Genomic DNA, 19,642 nt, shown 5'->3' with positions numbered 1-19,642 from the left:
ATGTGGTCTCCACCAGCTCTCGCCTGCATTGCAGGTACTCAGTCCCCGTACCGGAAGCATGAATCCACAATTGGACTGTTAGTGCTTCACCTGCACTTTGCACACACTAGCTTTTCTCCTTAATTAGAAAGCTGTGAACATACTGTTTTAATTGGATCCAGCAAACAGTACAGTGACACTTCATCAGAAAAAGGAAGCAGGTGTAGATCACACCAACTTTTACTGTTATTCTATCCCTGGGGCCCCAAATCCATCAAAATCACTTACTGGGGCAGAGTTTTGCCAGTTTCACGCATCGCACTGTCTGAGCCAAAATGTCTCAACTGAGAAACCACATTTTTTGCAATATTGATTGCTACCAATCCTCGCCCTGCCCTGATGACAACCTACATTCCCTTCGAACATGACCAGTTGAAGTTCAAAGATTTTCCAACCACCCCTGGAAAACCCAATCTGTTTCTTTAAGCGTTATGAGACCAAGAATTGGTTAGTGAGGTAAAGTGCAGGCTAAAAACCTCTCCAGCTGCCAGTCTACTCTGTAAAACTTACTGACTATCCTTAATACCAACATACGGTCTTATTTTTCCTGATCAGCATTTAGCAGTGAATCCATCCACCATGAATCTGGGCCGATGCCATGACAGCAGGCAGACTGCAGGGGACCCTGTGACCTCTGTGCAGAGAAACAAACATGGATCCAATATAGAGACACCAGGCAATTCAGGTAAGCCAGGGTGGTGGGTGATTAGGTGATTACACTCACAGTCCCAAAGGAAAGGGGAACGAGCAAGGGGCAAGAAAGGAAGCAGGTGTGTATCACACCAACTTGTACTATAATTCTGTCCCTGGGGCCCCAACTGTTGTTACTCTGTTCCAGGATAGTAGGGTGGGGGTTATGCATTGGTAGGGGGAAAGCATGCACTCGGAAGCACGTCCTACGTCACAGATCATACACTCGAGATCTCTACTTGTGACCTCCGCAAGGGCCAGGACTGCAGTCAAACAGACCTCACACCGGCCCTGCTACTGATAAGACTTCGACTTCAAGTCCCTGTATCTTCTTCTGCCAAGGACTCCACACCATGATAATGGAGACAATAGCGTGAGCTTCCCTTGCTCTACAGAACACGTTTTGCATTGAGTGAAAAGTGCATTTCTGAAAAGCACATTCTGCTTTCCTATTATGTATCCCCAAATCAGAGATCAGTTCCAAAGCTACAAGAGACTGAATAGAAAACTTGCAGCTAAAAAAGCATTAATCTGATGATCAGACTTACGCCAGGTCAAGCATCACGTCACTCGAAGTGTCCTGCAGCATTTTTAGCACGTTGCAGGCCTTCCTGACGCTAGGACACGTCCTCTGTCATAGAGCCCTCTGCACGGCCTCACACACTCCACCATCGCTGCTCCAGTCTGTCCTCAGATGTTCTCCCAGTCCTCCTCCCATCTGAGTGTCCACAGGGCCTAAACACAGTTCGTCTGCAAGCACATCCTTTGCTTTCTTTTGAACCATGCATGCAATCAGGCTTGCAAATTCCTCAAATATAAAGCTTCAAATTTCGCAAAAAAAAAAAAGCTGACCAATTCTATTAATCATCCTTATTTGTTTACTGAATCAAACAAACTATTTAAAAAATATGTATGAGACAAGTAAATCTGAACAATGGCTAGATATTTGACGATATTAGATTCCTATTAAATTTTTAGATGTGAAAATAGTACTATAGTTGTATTTTTAAAAATCCTTTATCGTGGAGAGATTCAAATGGAAATAATTACAGAGGTAATGATATAACATCTGGAATTTGCGTCTAGATAACCTGGTAGGGGGTGGGTAGGAGTACAAACCAATGGAGACCAGCCCTGAGTTGATAATTACCAAAGCTGACAGAGGGGCATGAGTTATCCATACTAATCTCTTCTTTTATACAGGTTTGAAATTTTCTATAACAAGTTAAATAAAACCCACACGAAGTAGAAATCTGTGAGAGATGTGCAAAGACACAATAACAATCCGGCATAGTAACAGTATTACAGAACATATATGAGAAAACAAAGATTGGTAAAGTAAGGCACTGAAGAGGTATAATTTGCTCCCACTTAAAATGGGTCTGTGTGTGTGTATGTGTGTGTGTATACATATATATATACACACACAGACATGCACATGCACATATTTATACATGTTGTGTATAAATCCATAGAAGAAAAGGCTAGAAAAATACAGAGTATTTGAGGACAATGACCACCTTTCAGTAGGGAAGGAAAATAGAGGAGGATCTGAAGCATATGTTTATATTTTACTCTTTAATACGCTTGCACATTGTTGCAATCTTGTACAAAGAAAGTATACCCGCAGCATGTGTAGGATTTTTAAAAATTGGAAGAGAAATAAAAACAGATTTAAGCAGCACAAAAGATATATATGCTGAGCAGACATTTCCTTCTGTCCTGGTCCTTACATTTCCCCGAGTAAAATCATTCTCAAGCAATCTCACCTATGACCTTAGATTTCAGCAGACCCTTGACGCAGTCTAATCTAGCCTGTCTGCTTTCTAATTTCCAAATAATCTGATATGCAGCTCTTGCTAAAACCATTCTGTCCTCATGGTTCTTGCCTCCTCTGAATCCAGGAACAAGGACAAATGATAAGAAAAACTCACAAAAAATCTACTCTTCCTTCCAACCAGAAGACCACCTAGGTTTCAAAATGAAATTTCCCACATGCACAGATAAAGAAGGAACACAGTGATTCATTACTTGCTATAGGATTGCCTATAATCACTTACAAAAATACATCCACAGGGAAAAAGATTTAACCCTCCTGATCCTTAACACCTAAGCACTAGCAAGAACTCAAACTTCTTCTTGACTACTTGACACTTCCCCGCAGAGAAGTGAAACCCCATTTAACATGTGCACTTGATAAAAATAAAATCCTTCTCCCATGCAAATACATATACCAAAATGTCAGCAAAAAGTGAAATGTCCCAAACAGAAATAAGCCCTTCTCAAAATAAACCCAGAACAGCAGGTGAAGACACAGCATTCCTAACAGCTTTTTCTTCCCTTCTCTGTTCCCTAAAGTATTTCACTTTCCCAGAGCAACCAAATCCATAAAACAGTAGCCCACTCAGGAACACTGAGGCTGACAGCCAAACCAGGGCTCCCCCTTGTGTTTAGCCGGGTTCTATAGAATTTGTGTAGCCTGACTGCCCTCTATCGACCAAAACGCTTTCTACACCAAAGGTGAGAGGGGGGTCCTGGAGTGTAGGTCTCTTCTAGTGGTAATTGTATTTCCAGATAGAAACACAACAATGACCCTACATAATAACCACTTAAGGTAAAGAGGCTTGGATTTAATCTTCCAGGGAAAAGTAGTCCCAAGTGCAGATTTTCATAAATGCTGGTGTCAGCCTTTAGCGAGCTGAGAACACCACTGGCCTCGGGCTACCCTTTAACCCGTAACAGTGATTTTACGAGTGAAACATCAACTGTAATAAAATGACTTATGAGTGAGTTCTGATGTCAACTCACAACACTGCTGTACCTTGAGTATTGCCCGGGACCCCTACCATGGACCTCACTTTTCTGCTCTCCTCAAAGCCTTGAACCCAGTACTAGGAAAGGAACCTCACGCGGTACCCCATCCCTGAGCGTTCTGGGAAGCCTTCAGCCCAAGCAGTTCAGTCGATGTGGAAAAGGGGTGATTAACAGAGTGAACAGACTCAATCATAATCCCGCAATCCCAACCACCCCACACCACACGTGCTGTTTGGAAGGTTTCATTAGGAAGAGAGGAAGGAAAGAAGTGGGTGGGGGCCAGGAGGGATGGGAGGACAGAAGGAAAGACCCCACTGACCGAGACAATGGAGAGTCAATGAACCAGAGTGCTCTCGTTCCCCTGACATGACAGGCTCTAGGTGTCACTTTCACACCTCCGTGCCCCCTTCCCACAGCAAACTGCGGCTCTACTTTTTACAAATGCTCCCAAATTCGGACAGAGCCGACACAAGCCAGGCATGAAACGGGCCTTGGGGTTGGGGGTGCTGCATTAAGGAGAGCAAAACTCAGACTGAGAAAAAAAGATCGTTTTTTAAAACGCTATGCTAGGGACGCCTGGGTGGCTCAGTTGGTTAAGTGTCTGCCTTTGGCTCGGGTCATGATCCCAGGGTCCTGGGATCAAGTCCCGCATCGGGCTCCTTGCTGAGCGGGGAGCCTGCTTCTCCCTCTGCCTGCGGCTCCCTCTGCCTGTGCTCTCTCTGTGTCTGTCTCTCTCTGACAAGTAAATAAAATCTTTAAAAAAAAATAAAATGCTTTGCTATAACGTAAGTTCTAGTCGGTTCTCCGTAACAGATTTAAGCAGGTCCAGTCTCACTACATCTATGTCTCAAGGAGGGAAATGCCTAGGACAATGTTTTATTTTGACAATTCTGATTACATAGTCTGCCCCACTAGCCTTGGAAATAGGACTTCACATGAAAGAAAGGGTCTTGCATTTCCTTAACCCTCAGAAACCCATCACTGGGATAGCCCCAAATACACTTACCTGTCTCTGGGGACATCCAGAGCCGTGTTATAATCTGGGGGACCTCCAGGCAACATGTTGAACAGCAGGTGGTTTGTACCTCGATCCCACCTATTAAGAAATGAAACATGTACATGTAGTTGAATTTATATGTCAACTACGAAGGAACAGAAACAAGAATCAGTTACTGGGATGACAAGCAGCAAGTATCCCCAACCCCAACTAGGGCTACTTCTCCGGGGTGCCAAGTGAATTCCTAGAAATCCCAAGAGTACATCAGACACTAGGCTGGCTCCTCGAAAGGAAAAACAGGTAGATGTGTACTTCGAGCTTGGCCACTACAGGTGTGCCTATGATAATGACAACCCAAAAACGATCTGAATGTTCACCATTTGGTTAAAGAAACAAAAAAGGCATATAGAAGCCTGGTTAAGTACATCATGGAACATGCATAAAATGGAAGGCTATACAACCCTTAAAATTATATAGTAAACGAACATGAAGTTATCTGGAAATACATTCACAACGTATTAAGGAAAAAAGGCAGCAGAAGAGTATAGAATTGTGTAATCCCATTTCTGACGAAACGTGTACACGTGCATATGCCTACTTCATACAAAAATGTATATACACATGCGTACGTGTATAGTTTTTATACAAAAATGACTGGGAAGTAACATCATTGAGGTGGCATCATGGAACGAATCTTACATGCTTCTTTTTGCTTACTTGTATTTCCAGACTTTTTACAGTGAACATGCTAATATATTACGTAAGTAGTAAGGGGTGGGGGGAGATTTCAATATAACAGGAAAGCTATGGGAGGATGAGCCATCCCGAGGTTTTAAACTCCATGCAGGTGGGAGCCCACAGCAATAGGTCGGCTGGCCGACGGCTTTTCACCGGTACAGAGGCGAGGTGCTTCCGGCACCAGCTTCACGCTCCAAGTCGGTCGCTCATACACATGCCCTCCCACGAGGAAAGAGACAGCAGCTGGAGGCCAGCTCAAGAGGAGACCCATCCCCTCTCCCCGCCCTTCCCTCCAGCTCCCCCAAGGCCATGGCTCCCGTCTGTAAACGGGCTACACACCTAGAGAGCTGGGCCAGTGCCTGTGCTGTCTCCTTAATGCGGAGCGTGTTCTGGTTAAGGACGTCGATGGATGGGACAAACAGGCAGGCCCGGGTGATGTCATCGGTATAGTAGTCGCTGTCTGAGATGGCCGTGAGCAGCTCGTTATACTCCCGGGAGATGGTGTTGCTGACGGGGACACCAGCGTCGTCCACGTACTTTTTCAGAGAGTAGATATACACCTTGATTTTGTTCTTTGGGTTGAAGCCACAGCGGTAGACATCAAAGCACGTGTGCATCCTGCAGCTGAGATCGCCGCGCTCGGGGCTGGGACTATCGGCCGGCAGCCTGACCACGGGCACGTCGCGGACACTGCGCTTCTCTACGTTCCAGTCACTGGAGGACTCGATGGAATGGGGCCAGAACTGAAACATGCCGGTGGCAATGAGGCCCAGCAGGACGATGGAGAAGAGGGTGATGTAGTAGATTCGGTGCTTGGTCTTCATTCTTGGGATGAGGGCAGGACCCCGGATATTGTACTTGACCGACGCACACATAATGACACAGACAGCCTCTTCCTCCCACTCCTAGTTCCAGGGGGAGACACAAGAAAAATGAAGCAGGCAGGGTGGCAAGTGACCCCTGAAAGGACTGTCTGACCCTCAGCATCCTATTTCTTTCCCTGAAGCGGTTTGAGGAAATAATGAAAAGGGATTTTTGACCCTTCTTGTAAATATATTCGAATATATATTTGTGTATTAAATGTGTGCTATACGCCATATTTAGTATTTCATATTGTACACACTAAATACAAATGTTGATAAATTTAACTATATCCTATAAATATATATTCAATGAAAGCATAAGTCATAAATGCGTGGGGCCTAGGAAGAGGGGCGCTGACCAAGGAAGAAAGTCAAAAGTAGAATAAAGATAGTTGTTTTATTTCGTTTTTAAACACTTGGCTAACATATGGGGCCCCTGGGTGGCTCAGTCGGTTGAGCTTCCGACTGTTGGTTTCGGCTCAGGTCATGATCTCAGGGTAGTGGGATCGAGCCCCACGGGCTCCACGTTCTGCAGGGAGTCTGCTTGAGAGTCTCTCTCTGCCCTTCCCCCCCAGTCTCTAAATAAATAAAAGTCTTTAAAAAAAAAACCACTTGCCTAACATAAACTGATGCTTCATCTGGACAAACTGGCTCTTGGTTATCCTAAAATCTGTTTTCAGTCACTTATTCAGTCAACCCTGTGATGAGCGAGCACCGAACACGCACTGTGCAAGAAACGAAGAAGAGGGTGCCTGGGTGGCTCAGTTGGTTAAGCGACTGCCTTCGGCTCAGGTCATGATCCCAGGGTCCTGGGATCGAGTCCCGCATCGGGCTCCCTGCTCTGCGGGGAGCCTGCTTCTCCCTCTCCCACTCCCCCTGCTTGTGTTCTCTCTCTCGCTGTGTCTCTCTCTGTCAGATAAATAAATAAAAAATCTTTAAAAAAAAAAAAAAGAAAAGAAACGAGGAAGAAAGCAAAGACTCCACCTTACGGGAACTTACATTCTACTGAGGGAGGTAAGACAAAGCTATGACAAAATGCAAAATGTAAAAATATCACTAGGAAAGTATCAATAAGGTGCCAAGGACTATTAGGCTAGATTACTCTTTAAATAAAATATAGTGATGTTTCATAAGGTGACAAATTGACACATTTAGATGGAAGGAAAGTAGAAAAGCATAGGGAGATAGGGAGCGAGGGAAAGAAGGGTCAATGTGGTGGATCAATTTCCAAAGACTGATGCCAACAATTCTTCACATCTTTGAATGTGCATGCCACTTTTCTAATCAAAAGGCAGAATCTATTCCTCTTCCCCCCTGAATCTGGGCTAGCCTTGTGACTTGCTCTGACCGGGAGAATGTGGCGGAAGTGACATTCTCGGGCTTTTGAGCTCAGGCTTTAAGAGACCTGTAGCTGCTGTTCTGTCCTCTGGGAACCCAGCTGCCGTGCCATCAGGAAGCTGGGCTCCCAGCTGAAGGTAACGCCAGGGAGACCCCACTGCAAACTGAATAAAACAGACAGGAACCATCTCCAGCAAGTTCTGCACAGACTGCAGAATCCTGAGCAAATACATGGTAGTTATTGTTGCTTGGGTCACTAAATTTTGGGTTGGTTTGTTATACAGCAATACCTGAATGAAACAGCCAGTAAGCATCTCTGAATGATACAAAGATATTCTTAGTCCTCACCCGAAAATACGGACTTTCCCTGTAGATCACAACTTAAGATCCTTACCAAACAAGCCTGCCCCATTGGATGCCTGGATACTGTGTGGGGAGGGCAGAGCCGTGGGACTGCACCACGTGTCACAGACTCACCATGTCACTGCGGTAAGCTGCTTCGGGCAAGCCACGTGTCAAAGTCCCAACCTACAAAATGGTCTCATTCTACTCACTGGTATTTCAGAAAAGCTATTAATAAAAAGGGAAAAAACTGAAAAGTTCATGGACCATCTTCAAGGGTAGCAACCATTTTTACTTTGGCTAAATGGCGCTCTCCCGCATCACTGCCCACATGGCAAAACGGCTTCCGGCCTAGCTGGCGGGGTGCTGCCAAGCCTTGAATGTTGCAATCGCACCAGCTTTGGGGGCAAAATGTAAACAGTCACAAAAGATTTCAACTTGTATCTCCTGTGACCATCAGTTGGAATGTAAGAAATCTGCTGGTCACACATGACTGCATGAAGGTGCATATATTTTTAAGCTTAAAAATTATCATCTTTGGGGAACATACATCAACCATTCACATATGTTCATTGATTCCAGGACAGAAATATGGGCATGAGAACCATTTCAGTGTTTCTGTCATTCTAACCACCAGCTTGCCCCTACTCCCTACTACCTCCAGTCCCCCTCCCCCCCCAAGGTAGCTTTCTTGGCATTCTCTGTCTCTGCGGGAGCTAGAAGATAGGAAGGCTCAGCACACATGCAGGCAAGGAGCCACCCGCTCCACGGCGGCAAGTCAGAACTCCCCAGCAGGCTCTCCAGGTACATTTATCCCCGGATCGGTGGTTTTCAAACACCCAAAGGGTGAGCATCACAGGCGCAGGTTGTTAAACCAGAGTCTTTGGCCCAGGTGCCGGAGGTCTGTACTAGCCCGTCTAAAATAGGGTCACTGAATCGGGCATTTTAGCAGGCTCCTCAGTGTTTTTTTGTGTCATCAGGTTTGAAATCTTGACTGAAATTAGACAAACTACCTTTTAACACAGTAGCTTTCACACCTTTTTTTTTTTTTTTAACTAAAACCTACAATAAGAAATACATTTTATATTGTGACCCAATACAGACATAGGTGTGTGTGTATTTTAAATAAAAGCTTCACAGGGGCCCCTGGGTGGCTCAGTTGGTTGAGCAGCTGACTCCTGATTTCAGCCTAGGTCATGATCTCAGGGTCCATGGAGTCCATGTTGGGCTCCCTGCTCAGCGGGGAGTCTGCTTCAGGACTCTCTCTCCCTCTGCCCCTCCCCCTGCTCGTGCGCGCGCACGCTCTCTCTCTCTCTCTCTCTCTCTCTAAAATAAATAAATACATCTTTTAAAACAATTTTTAATTAAAAAAAGAAAGAAAAGCTTCACAAAAAAGTATTTAACCTTAGTATACAATACTAGCCATAGAACATGGAACAAACATGGTATTTTTCTATTCTGTCATTCTACTGATGCTGGCCTTACCTATGAGATGAATTATATCACCTGATAATGGGTCACGCACAGTTTGGAAAAAAACTGATTTCATACATAATAAAACTGGGATTAATGGAACAAAAATAGAATCCACGTGAGCTTACAAATGTTCAAGAGTTACAGACTATGAAAAAGGCACTATCACAACAAAATAAACCCAAATAGAAGGAAATAAGTAATAAACAAAAACAGTAATTAACTAATAAAAAAAACAGAAAGGATCAACAAAGCTAAAAGTCGCTTTTTAAAGTTTTTTTTTTAAAGATTTATTTTAAAGAGAGCGTGCAAAAGACAGCATGCACGTGAGCAGTGAGGAGGGGCAGAGGGAGAGAGTCACAAGCAGACTCAGTGTTGAACATGGAGCCCAAAGTGTGGCTTGATCTCACAACCCCAAGATCTCAACCTGAGCCGAAACCAAAAGTCGGACACTTAACCAACTACACCACCCAGGTACCCCTAAAAGTTGCTTTTTTAAAAAGGTGAATAAAATTGACATTTGATATAACTCTGGTAGAATTAATCAAGATAAAGAAAAAAAGGCACAAATAAATATCTAGAATGAAAACTCTAAATGCTGCCTGTAGTTAAAAGATGATATCAATGAACTTACACCAATATATTTGAAAACTTAAGATGAGCTAGAAAAATTCTTTAAAAACAAAACTTTAGGGGCACCTGGGTGGCTCACTCAGTTGAGCGTCTGCCTTCGGCTCGTGTCATGATCTCAGGGTCCTGAGATTGAGCCCCGCATCGGGCTCCCTGCTCGGCGGGAGGCCTGCTTCTCCCTCTCCCACTCCCCCTGCTTGTGTTCCCTCTCTCACTGTCTCTCTCTCTGTCAAATGAATAAATAAAATCTTTAAAAAATAAATAAATAAAAACTTTAAAAATCTTCCTATAAAGAAAATTTCAGGCCCAGAAGTTCTACTGCACATTCAAGAAATAATTCCAATTTTACACAAATTATTTCCAAGTCCAGAAAGAAAGGTGAAACACTCCCCAGCTTCTATTAGGAGGCTAGCATAACCTTAATACCAAAATCTCACACTGGTGGTTCTCAAAGTACGTCTGATGCCAGGAGTCCCCATGACCCTTTCAAAGGCTCTGAACAACACTGACAGGATTTTTTCACTTTCATTTTTGAGGCCATGTGACACATGTTATTGTAAAGACTGCAGAAGTAGATATGAGAATCCAGCTGTCTTCTGATAAGTTTTTCCTAATTCAATGAAAGATATCAGCCCACAGATTCAAGATGCTCAAATTTGGGGCACCTGGGTGGCTCAGTTGGTTAAGCGACTGCCTTCGGCTCAGGTCATGATCTTGGAGTCCCAGGATCAAGTCCTGCATCAGGCTCCCTGCTCAGCGGAGGGTCTGCTTCTCCCTCTGACCCTCCCCCTTCTCATGCTCTCTCTCTCTCTCTCTCATTCTTTCTCTCTCAAATAAAGAAATAAGATCTTTAAAAAAAAAAAAAGCTCAAATCCAAGCAGAATATATACAAAAAAAAAAAAAAATAGCCACCTAGATATGTCGAAGTAAAACAACTAAAAAGAAAGCTAAAGAAAAAAATGTTAAAAGCAGCCAGAGGGGAGAAAAATCTATCCAAGGTCTATTAAAAAACTACGTGTAACAGGCAAAACTATAAAATACTTAGAAATCTCTATGACTTCTGGGCAGAGAATGATTTCTAAAACAAAATACAAGAAGTGCAAACCACAAAAAGATAAAATGATAAAACCTGTGTTACAATTAAGAATTTTTCTTCATCAAAAGATACCATATAGAAGTAAAAAGACAATCAATAAACTAGTAGAGACCTGCAATCCATATAACTGATAAGGACTAGCAAGCCAAATAAAGAATGCCTACAAAACAATAAAAACAAACAAAGAACAAGAAAACAAAAAGGAGAAAACCAGACAGAAGACTTAAAAAGGAATTACACAGGAGAGGACACAAAATCGGCACAGCGACACCTGAAAACCACCTTTAGTCTCATCAATGGTCAGCGAACGTATAACGACAATGAGACACCATCCAGCCGCCAACACAAGAAAACGGAAGAGTCAAACAGCACCCGGTGTGGGCAGGGCCTGGAGCCACTGAACTCCGCTGGTAGGAGTATATGAACAGGCTTGAGTCCCAAGTGGTCAGCAGGAGGGCTGGAAAGAAGAGGGGCTAATGCCCCTATGTTAGAGTCCTAAGCATCACATTGCGCTTCCTACTTGTCATAGTTTGGTCCCCCTGGCCCCCTGCAAAAAGAACCAGAGACAAGGATGGAGGTACAGGGAGTTTCCTTACTTGGGAGGTGATCTCAGAAGGCCAGAGTAAACAGCAAGGAGAGAGAGACACAGAACCAGGGACAGCCAGTAAGGTGGGCAAAAGGGGCTCTTGGGAGTGCTAGGAACTCTTGAAAAACCACAAAAACTAAACTTGTCCCTCAGAAGGATGAGAAGCCAAGGCACTGATCTCCCAACTCCCGCCCACTATTGCTTGAGATTGTCTGGTACTATTATCAGCTCATACTCTGTACTCAACAACCCTCAAAAGGTCTGGATCTTATCCTTTCCTCAATGTACCATTAGTCTGATAAAGAGCTGCAGTTCCTGGAGGAAGGACTGGGTGAACGTCTGTCTATACCTGCAGGAACATTTCAAAGACCTCTTTAAAGAGACCCAGGCTCCCTCTCAATCCATGGGATATGGGTCTGAGCTCCTGCCTGAAAACTGGGGTTGAACAGTGATTTTTCCACTGCAACAGCTGACATCAGCCTTCTACTTGCCCGCTCTTGGTTTTTTTTTTCTGGTTATACAAGTCAAGCAATACCTTAGTTAGCTGCCCATCTATACTGTCCTTAAGGATACTATACTCTATTAGCATCACTGTGGATCAAGACACATCAGCAGCAAGTTGGGCTTTATTGGCCATTGTGGGGACTGTGTCTACCATGCCACTGAAGGTCAATGCCACCCAGCCTCCGCTATTTCAGAATCCTATCACCCTCACAGATACTTGGGAACCCAGTTCCCCAATCACATCTAAAGCCAATTCTGGCCTACAGGAAACAGTCCACACTGAGTTTCTCAAAGATGCTGGCCTCCAGTGGGCATTCCATGTTGCCAGAATTATAGGAGTGAGCCCTCCCGGGAACATGGGCAGGTGTACATCTCTGGCCTCAAATAATAAATCTATTTCAAATCTCCACCCCCCAATACCTCTGATCCCTTCCTCAACACTCTCCCCAGACAGCTCTGGCATCTCCACCTCATTTCCAACAGGCCAGCAGTTTCTGGCCTGTTATCTCGGGCCAGATCATCCTTTTCTGTGGGAAGCCAGAAACAACCCCCAGTTTTGAGAACCAAAAATATACCCAGACATTGCCAAATACCCCCGGGGGAGCCAAAATCACCCCTACCTGAGAACCAGTGGTGCAGATCATGGTCATGTCCAAGTTTCAAGGAATCTGCCCAGTTGCTCCAGTTGTTCTTGCAAGATCATTAAACCCCTAATCCTGAGAGAATGCTCCTAAAGAGACACAGCCTTTCCCAAGCAGCTTTATGGTCCACCGTTACCCCACTCTTCAGCTGACACCCTCAAGATTCACTCGCACACGTGTGCCCTCAGCTCCCGCTGGTTCCCAGGAGCCAGGTCCTACAACTCCAGTACAAAAGCTATTTGTCCAGTAGCAGGGACTGTACTTCCCCGCTTAGGCAATGCTGAGATCCGAGGGGAGGGGGAGGCAGATCTTGAGAGGATAAGTACCATCCTGCAAGGCAAGAGCCTTCAGCAAGGTCTTTGCAGAGTGTCCAGAGGATACTTCCACTAGCCCCGAGGATCTAAGGAAATCTGGGAGTTCAGAGTTCTCCATGCTTCTACCAAATAGCTGCATCTCAGGCCTCACCCCTGACTTTAGCAGAGGCCACCTGCCCCAGGCTGCGCCTTCAGCCTCCTCTGCAGTTTTGCCATAATTATGATTAAATTCCGCGCCTGATTTTCGACAGTCTGGCTTCTGACTGCAGGAGATGCTGCCACAGAGCCTTCTGTCGCTCACAGTGTGTCCTGGGGTTGATACCTGGCTGATCTGAGCCTGACCTTACCTCAAGGCTTGAAGAAAGATGACAAGAGACAGCCAGCTCCACTAGCCTTATCATTCCCATGGTCCATATCCTGCCCACGTGCTAGAGCTACTGTACTAGCCAATGCTTTCCCTTCTACCTGAGTCACATCCCACCCACCGTTGGCGAGAGTCACACAACTGTGATGCTAGAGTACCAGGGGTTATCAACAGCTGCATAGGGGCCCTTGTTGCCATCTGAGGGTGAGGGAGTCCAGTTTTACAATACTATTCTCAGGGTCGGCTTTCCAGAGCCATTCTAGTACCAACTGTCTTAGCTTATGTTCCACCAAACTAGGAAAAAACAACTGGAAAGCAGGGAGCTTGCAGAAGATGAGTCCAGAGAGCCAGAGTGAGGGACGAAGGAGGGGAGTCAGGGAAGAACGGAAAGCCATGAGGATTACCATACTGAGCTGAGGAATGGGGCTCAGTCCTCTGCAGAACTATGTAGAACACACCTCAGAACTGTCCCTTTGAAGGAGAGGAAATGATGGCATTCATCCACTGAAGCCCATCCCCTACTGGCTGAGGGCTATTCCCAGATGTAAACTCACATTTTTGAGATACGCCTACACAGCCAAAGCAAGCTCCCACAAGCCTTTGCCAAACAGGTGGGAGATATGGTGAGTATTTGAGGTGAAGTAAAACTAAAAACGAGGGGAGCGACACCTGGGTGGCTCAGTTGGTTGAACGTCCAACTCTTGGTTTCAGCTCAGGTCATGATCCCAGGGTTATAGGGTTCTGCGCTCAACAAGGAGTCTGCTTGGGATTCTCTCTCCCTCTCCCTCTGCCCCTCCCCACTGCTTGCGTGCTCACACTCTCTCTCTCTCTCTCTCTCAAATAAGTAAATCTTTAAACAAAAAAAGGGGGGGGAGGGGAAAAGCCTTAAATGAAAAAGGAAAGCAAAGGATGAGAGATGAGAGGAAAAAAGTCCCTTACTAAATGGTGCTTTAGAGCTAGAGAACCTTCTTGGTGAGCATCCATGTACCTTTCACATACCTCATCCCAACATTTGCCATGTTATATTAAGTATTTGCAAGTTTGTCTCTTCTACTGGTTGTCATTTTCTTGTAGTCAATTTCCACACACTGAAGCACAGAAAGATGTATGTCCCCAAAACCATCATCCAAGAAAACGAGTCATAATCTTCCCATCCTAAGAGGACACTTGCTACCACCACCATGTTCAATGCCCCTGACACTGAGCCTCTCAGAAGAGGACTGAAAGGAGTCTTCTACTAATTAATGTTTCACATAATACCATAACCCATATGAAACGAGAATTTCACAGCAAAGCCTTACAAACTTAACCTCCCTGAAACACATCAAACCTGTCCCTGCAAAACACTGGAATCATCTGTCTAACTGTCGAGCACTGAGTCACTGGAAAAATCTTTTAACTCCTCTCTACTGTCAGGATGAGATGCATTTTCTGTTCCTGGAATTATTTATCCCGAAAATGTGCCTGAAAATCTATCCTTGGTGCTTCAGGCTATATCCAATCCATTTAGTCTGATGCTCTGAATCACAATCTCATCTTAACCTTTTTAGAAAAGCCCTCACAACTGAACTCCCAGGGCCACTGCAATACTGGAACTTAACCCCGCTGTGCCTGAAAACAAAGGAACCAAATATTAGCAAAAGAAGGAAGATCTGTGATTCATTGCCTTCCTTGATAGAGTTCTTTATAATTAAAGTTATATGATGACTAACCATCCCTAAAAATGGTTTCCAATGGGGAAAAAAAAAAGTGTTTCCTTGATTGTGAGAATTATACTATAATTAATATAATGTATATAACAACTAATAACTAAACTATACTGAGGACTCACTACATGCATCTGTTTTAAGCACTTTGTGTTAACGTATTTAATCTTTCTAACAGTGCCATGTGACAAGCTATTATTATCCTCATTTTACAGATAGGGAAAGTGCAAGGGGAAGGCTAAGTAACTTGCACAATGTCACAAAACTAGAAAATGCCAAGGCTAGGATTGGGAGGATGGCAGTCTGACTCCGGAGCCCCAGCTACTAACCTCCAAGCCTCGCCTAATTACCTACGAAAGCCTAGATTAGATCTACCTTTTTCACTCCTCAACAAGCAAAGGCAGCATAACTTGACGGATCCAAATTTATCTATTCATACCAGCACATGCAACCGAGAGGCTTAAGACAGCGGAAGTGAGGAATGCTGGAAACTGAGTCATATATTAACACGAACAGCCTTTGAGCCCTGACATTCACAAACCCAAGCCCAGTGCAAATCCTTACAGCACTCAGCTGACTCCGAAGAATGAAAATCGACATATTTCCATTTAAAGGCATCTTCAGACCAGCCAGTCAAGGACCCTTCTAGCTTAGCAGTTCCCAGCAAGTTACACCAAGCAATCATTTGAGTCTCAAAACTGACCTGGCTCCCACCGCCAGTAGCAAACCTCCAAATGCCTCTGAGCTCTGATGCCCAGGGCCTGGGCACCCCGGACCACCTTCCCCACCCAGGCTTTTCTCCGCGCTGAGGGCACAGTGCCCCAAGCCCTGCCCTGGCATCCTGCGCCGCACGGGCTACCACCGGCCGCGGGAGAGCCCGGCGCGCCAGAAATCGCCGCGGGGAGAACCCGATCCCCGCAGCTCGCGGGAAGGAGGTGGCAGCGGGAAGGCAGAGGTCCCGGGGCAGCGTGGGCCCCGCGGGAAAGGCAGCTGCGGGGTCCCGCGAGAGAGGAAAGGGGCGGGCGGGGGCAGAGGACGCAAGTGGGCCGCAAAGCGCGGGGCGGGCCGGGCTACCAGGGACCAGGCGGTGCGGAGATCCAAGCGCTCCCACAGCGCGAGACGCCGCGAGCGGCCCCGGCGGGGGTGGGGTCGCCCCTCGCCGCCCTCAGGCCTCCGCGCGGCCCGCGCTTCCCGGCGGCCAGGCCCGACTCCGCCGCGGCCCCGGAGGCCCTTCCGCGCCGCGCTCACCTCGGCCACGGTTGCCTCCCGCTCGGCCCCGCGCTCGGTCACCGGGGCATGCCGCAGGGCGCGGGCCACGGCCGCCCGGGAGGGACCGCGCCGAGTCGCCGGCCGCCGGCGCCGGGTCTGCGCGAGCGAGCGGGGAGAGCGGCGCCAGCGACCGGGCTCGGCGGCGTCTGACACCGAGCGCACTGCGCATGCGGGAGCGGCCGGGCCCGCGCCCCCTGCTGGACAGGAGGAGCCAGGGCCCCGCGTAGGGTTTCTCCCAGGCAGGAGCGCGAAGCTCAGGCTCCACCCTAAAACTTGGTCCCGCAGAGACCTGCAGCCTTATTCATAATTAAAGAAACTGCAGGCCCAAGCAGCGAAGCACCGTGCTTCACTTATAAAACTGACACAAATGTAAACGTTTTATTACAGTGAGTAGTGGTGCAGCATTCCCGGAGGGCAACTGGGCCATATCCATCAAATGTAAAATGCCCGCAACCTTTCCACCAATCCCTCTGTATGTTTACCCTACGGATATTCTCAACAGCGTTTACCAAAAATACTCATTACAGCGTTTTTCCAAATAATAGCTAAAAACTGGAAACAAGCAAAATGAACTATGGGAAAATTTATAGTAATCAAAATAAATTATGACTAAAGTGGAATCATGTGAGAATGCATATATATGTCGGTACAGAAATATCTCGAAGGTGTGTGAATATGGAAGCACGCTCTAAAACTGAGTAAATATGGTCTTTTCCATAAAATTATGTATATGCAAAATTAGGAGAGAGAAAATATACATGCAGATGTTTATATTTCAAGCGTATGTATAATATTTTTTTCTGGAGGGAATCCAAGAAGCAATGAACAGTTTTGGAGGAATAATGGTGGAGATAGAAATGGGGGAAAGAGATTTTGTTTTGTTTCTTTCCGTATTATTCACATGATCTAGCCTTACATATGCACATATGCACAGCAAAACCCCTGTCATAAGGCATAAGTGAAGCCTAAAAAAAAATCTATCAAAATGCAGAGTGCTGTAATTGGGAGGTTAATGAGATGACCCCACAGAGCCCGTGCAGTTTGCAGGTAATAGTCCGCAGAAGCCAAATCCGTTCTGGGCCCAGCTATCCCATAGCGCCATCTAGTGGAAGCTGTTACTTACAGCTTAAGTAATCAGGGAGTAGATTCTGAGTCTGGAGACTGAGGTTTCCAGCAGCAAGAGATTCCAGGAATATTCTTGTCAGTTAATGCCTGCTGGCTACTGATCCAGGGATATTGGGATGAGAGTGTTCTGGAGATGGGAAACCCACATTTTGCTTCTCCACATCCAAGAGAACATTGCCCTGCCCTCCAAATCCACATGCCCCCAAGACAACAGGAAATTTACCACACATTCACCCCATTTGGTAACAGGATAGATGGAAAGTATTTTGTTTTCTTGCCTTTCTCTGAATTAAATATATGTTGTGTGTATATAGAAATATATGTATATCTTCATTAATCATTCACCTGTTCATTAAATGAGGACTTTCTCTGTTAAAGACCTGTGTTAGGCACCGCCTCAGAGGAACCTATCTTATTTACTTCTTATAACCCTAGACATGAGTAGTGCCTGGACATAGTTAAATGCTCTAGGAATATGAATAAAGGGTGCCCAGACACTGGGAGGAGCTCCGTAGAAAGAAGACAAATGCACGAGTAATATTAGGCAAAGCAGAGGATGAAATGTAGCCTGGGAGAATATAAATAAAGTGCTACGGGGTTCAAAAGAGAAAGCAATCACCTCCAGTTGCAAAGATGTGGGAAGACTTCACACACAATAGTTAATATCTTTGCTGGTCCTGGAGGATAGTTAGGATTTTGGCACGTAGAGAAGTGAATAGGGCATTCCAGGCAGAGAAAAAGTCATGAGCAAAAGCAGTGGATGTAAAGAAGAAGCCATCAGAAAGACCAAGTGTTTTTTTTCATCCAGTCTAACTAGAACGATGTGGCTACATTTCCAGGGGTAGAAACCATGCCAGTGATTGGAGGTAAGTAAGCACAGAGCCATGACTGTAGAAGCTGTAGAGATGCTAAAGCAGCTGAGGATGACAGCGGAGCAGACTGGTATAGAAAACTAGAAGCCAGGACCCACAGTCCCTGAGAAGGTAGAAAAGTTCAGTGGTCAGTGGTTAAAAGAGGTGAGGCTGTAGAAAGATGTTTCATTCCTCACGTTGAAGGCACAGAAAAAACCAGAGACTGCGCAGATCCCTGCCGACCCAGGGGGTCAGGAAAAGCAAAAGTGGAAGTTAGACAAAGCGTGGCTTTCCAGGCAAGTGGCATCATCAAGGGAAAGCAAGGTTACGGGCAGGAGGAATTGCTAGCGTGCAGTGGTATCCCAGATTTACCGCTTCCTTTAAATGATGGTGGTTTGCAAGAATGGAGAAAGGTATAATCTCCAAGGAAAAAGACTCTGTGAAAGAATCATTGTATGGTATTTTTTGCTGGCTCAGCTTAAATGACACTGCTGGGCAGCCTGGAGAACTAGAAAACACCTATCAAGCCCAGATCAAATATAATGAACACTCTGTCTGATGGGTAGCTGAGCTCACAAAAATAGTAAAGAAAAGATACAGGGGCCAGAAATGAAGCTACAGGGAGAAAACTGAGTGTTGAAGCGACAACAGGGCATGCGAGGTGGGGGAGTGGATCCCAAGAGGCTCACAGAAAGCCAGGATACTGAGGTGGAAGGCTGGGGAACCAACTCAACATCAGTAACAACAAACCAAAAAACTGTCTGTCTTGTCCAGAGAATGGAGAACAGTAGAGTCTCTGCTGAGAATCTTTAACATCAGGCTTCTTAACCATATGGGATTTGAATTTATATCTACCAGCATGGCCCAGAAAGCTCCAAGCCTAGAGAATAACACAAAGTATTACCAACACAGGTTGGTCACATCTGAAGAAGGACACATGAACCCCCCCAGCTGGAGGGTCATGCTTTCACACACAGCCTGCTCAGGATCCCAACAGATAAAACCCCAACAAATGTAAGCACACAATCCAGAATGAGCACATGATAAATAAGCCAGTCAGAAGAAACTACAAACAGCACAAATTTTACCTCCAAGAACCACAGATAATTGGATTATGAGAAATAAATAAAAAATAAGTAAGTTTATGGTGCTCAAAGACTTGAAAAATGGAATGTCAACATTAGAAAGAAACAAGATGATATTTTCTGAAAAGACCGAGGAAATTTGAAAAAGCACTAAACATAAAAATCAGGAACTCAATG

The 19,642-nt window shown here is 45.5% G+C and overlaps 1 protein-coding gene across 4 annotated transcripts in view; it reads right to left on the bottom strand.

Moving 5' to 3' along the window:
• The window catches only part of EXT2 (exostosin glycosyltransferase 2), a 133,226-nt gene extending 116,691 nt beyond the window's left edge, over positions 1–16,535 (bottom strand). Inside the window, exons 1-3 of one of the 4 annotated variants that reach the window (XM_035012606.1) lie at positions 16,384–16,535; positions 5,618–6,183; positions 4,550–4,639 (exon numbers count right to left, since the gene is read on the bottom strand). In XM_035012606.1, the coding sequence (XP_034868497.1) occupies positions 4,550–4,639; positions 5,618–6,153 (626 nt within the window). In that variant the 5' untranslated portion in view covers positions 6,154–6,183; positions 16,384–16,535. Of the gene's footprint in view, positions 1–4,549; positions 4,640–5,617; positions 6,184–12,730; positions 14,146–16,383 lie in introns of those variants that run through there. The other 3 variants (XM_035012607.1, XM_035012604.1, XM_035012605.1) reach the window with 3 other exon arrangements.
• Positions 16,536–19,642: the final 3,107 nt, after the last annotated feature.

Source organism: Mirounga leonina, unplaced genomic scaffold (assembly GCF_011800145.1).
Source record: "Mirounga leonina isolate KUSES-001 unplaced genomic scaffold, KU_Mleo_1.0 Mir_166, whole genome shotgun sequence".
In the NCBI taxonomy this organism is placed as follows: Eukaryota; Metazoa; Chordata; class Mammalia; order Carnivora; family Phocidae; genus Mirounga; species Mirounga leonina.
The sequence above is the reverse complement of the archived record's forward strand: the minus strand, read 5'-3'. Positions and strand labels throughout refer to the sequence as shown.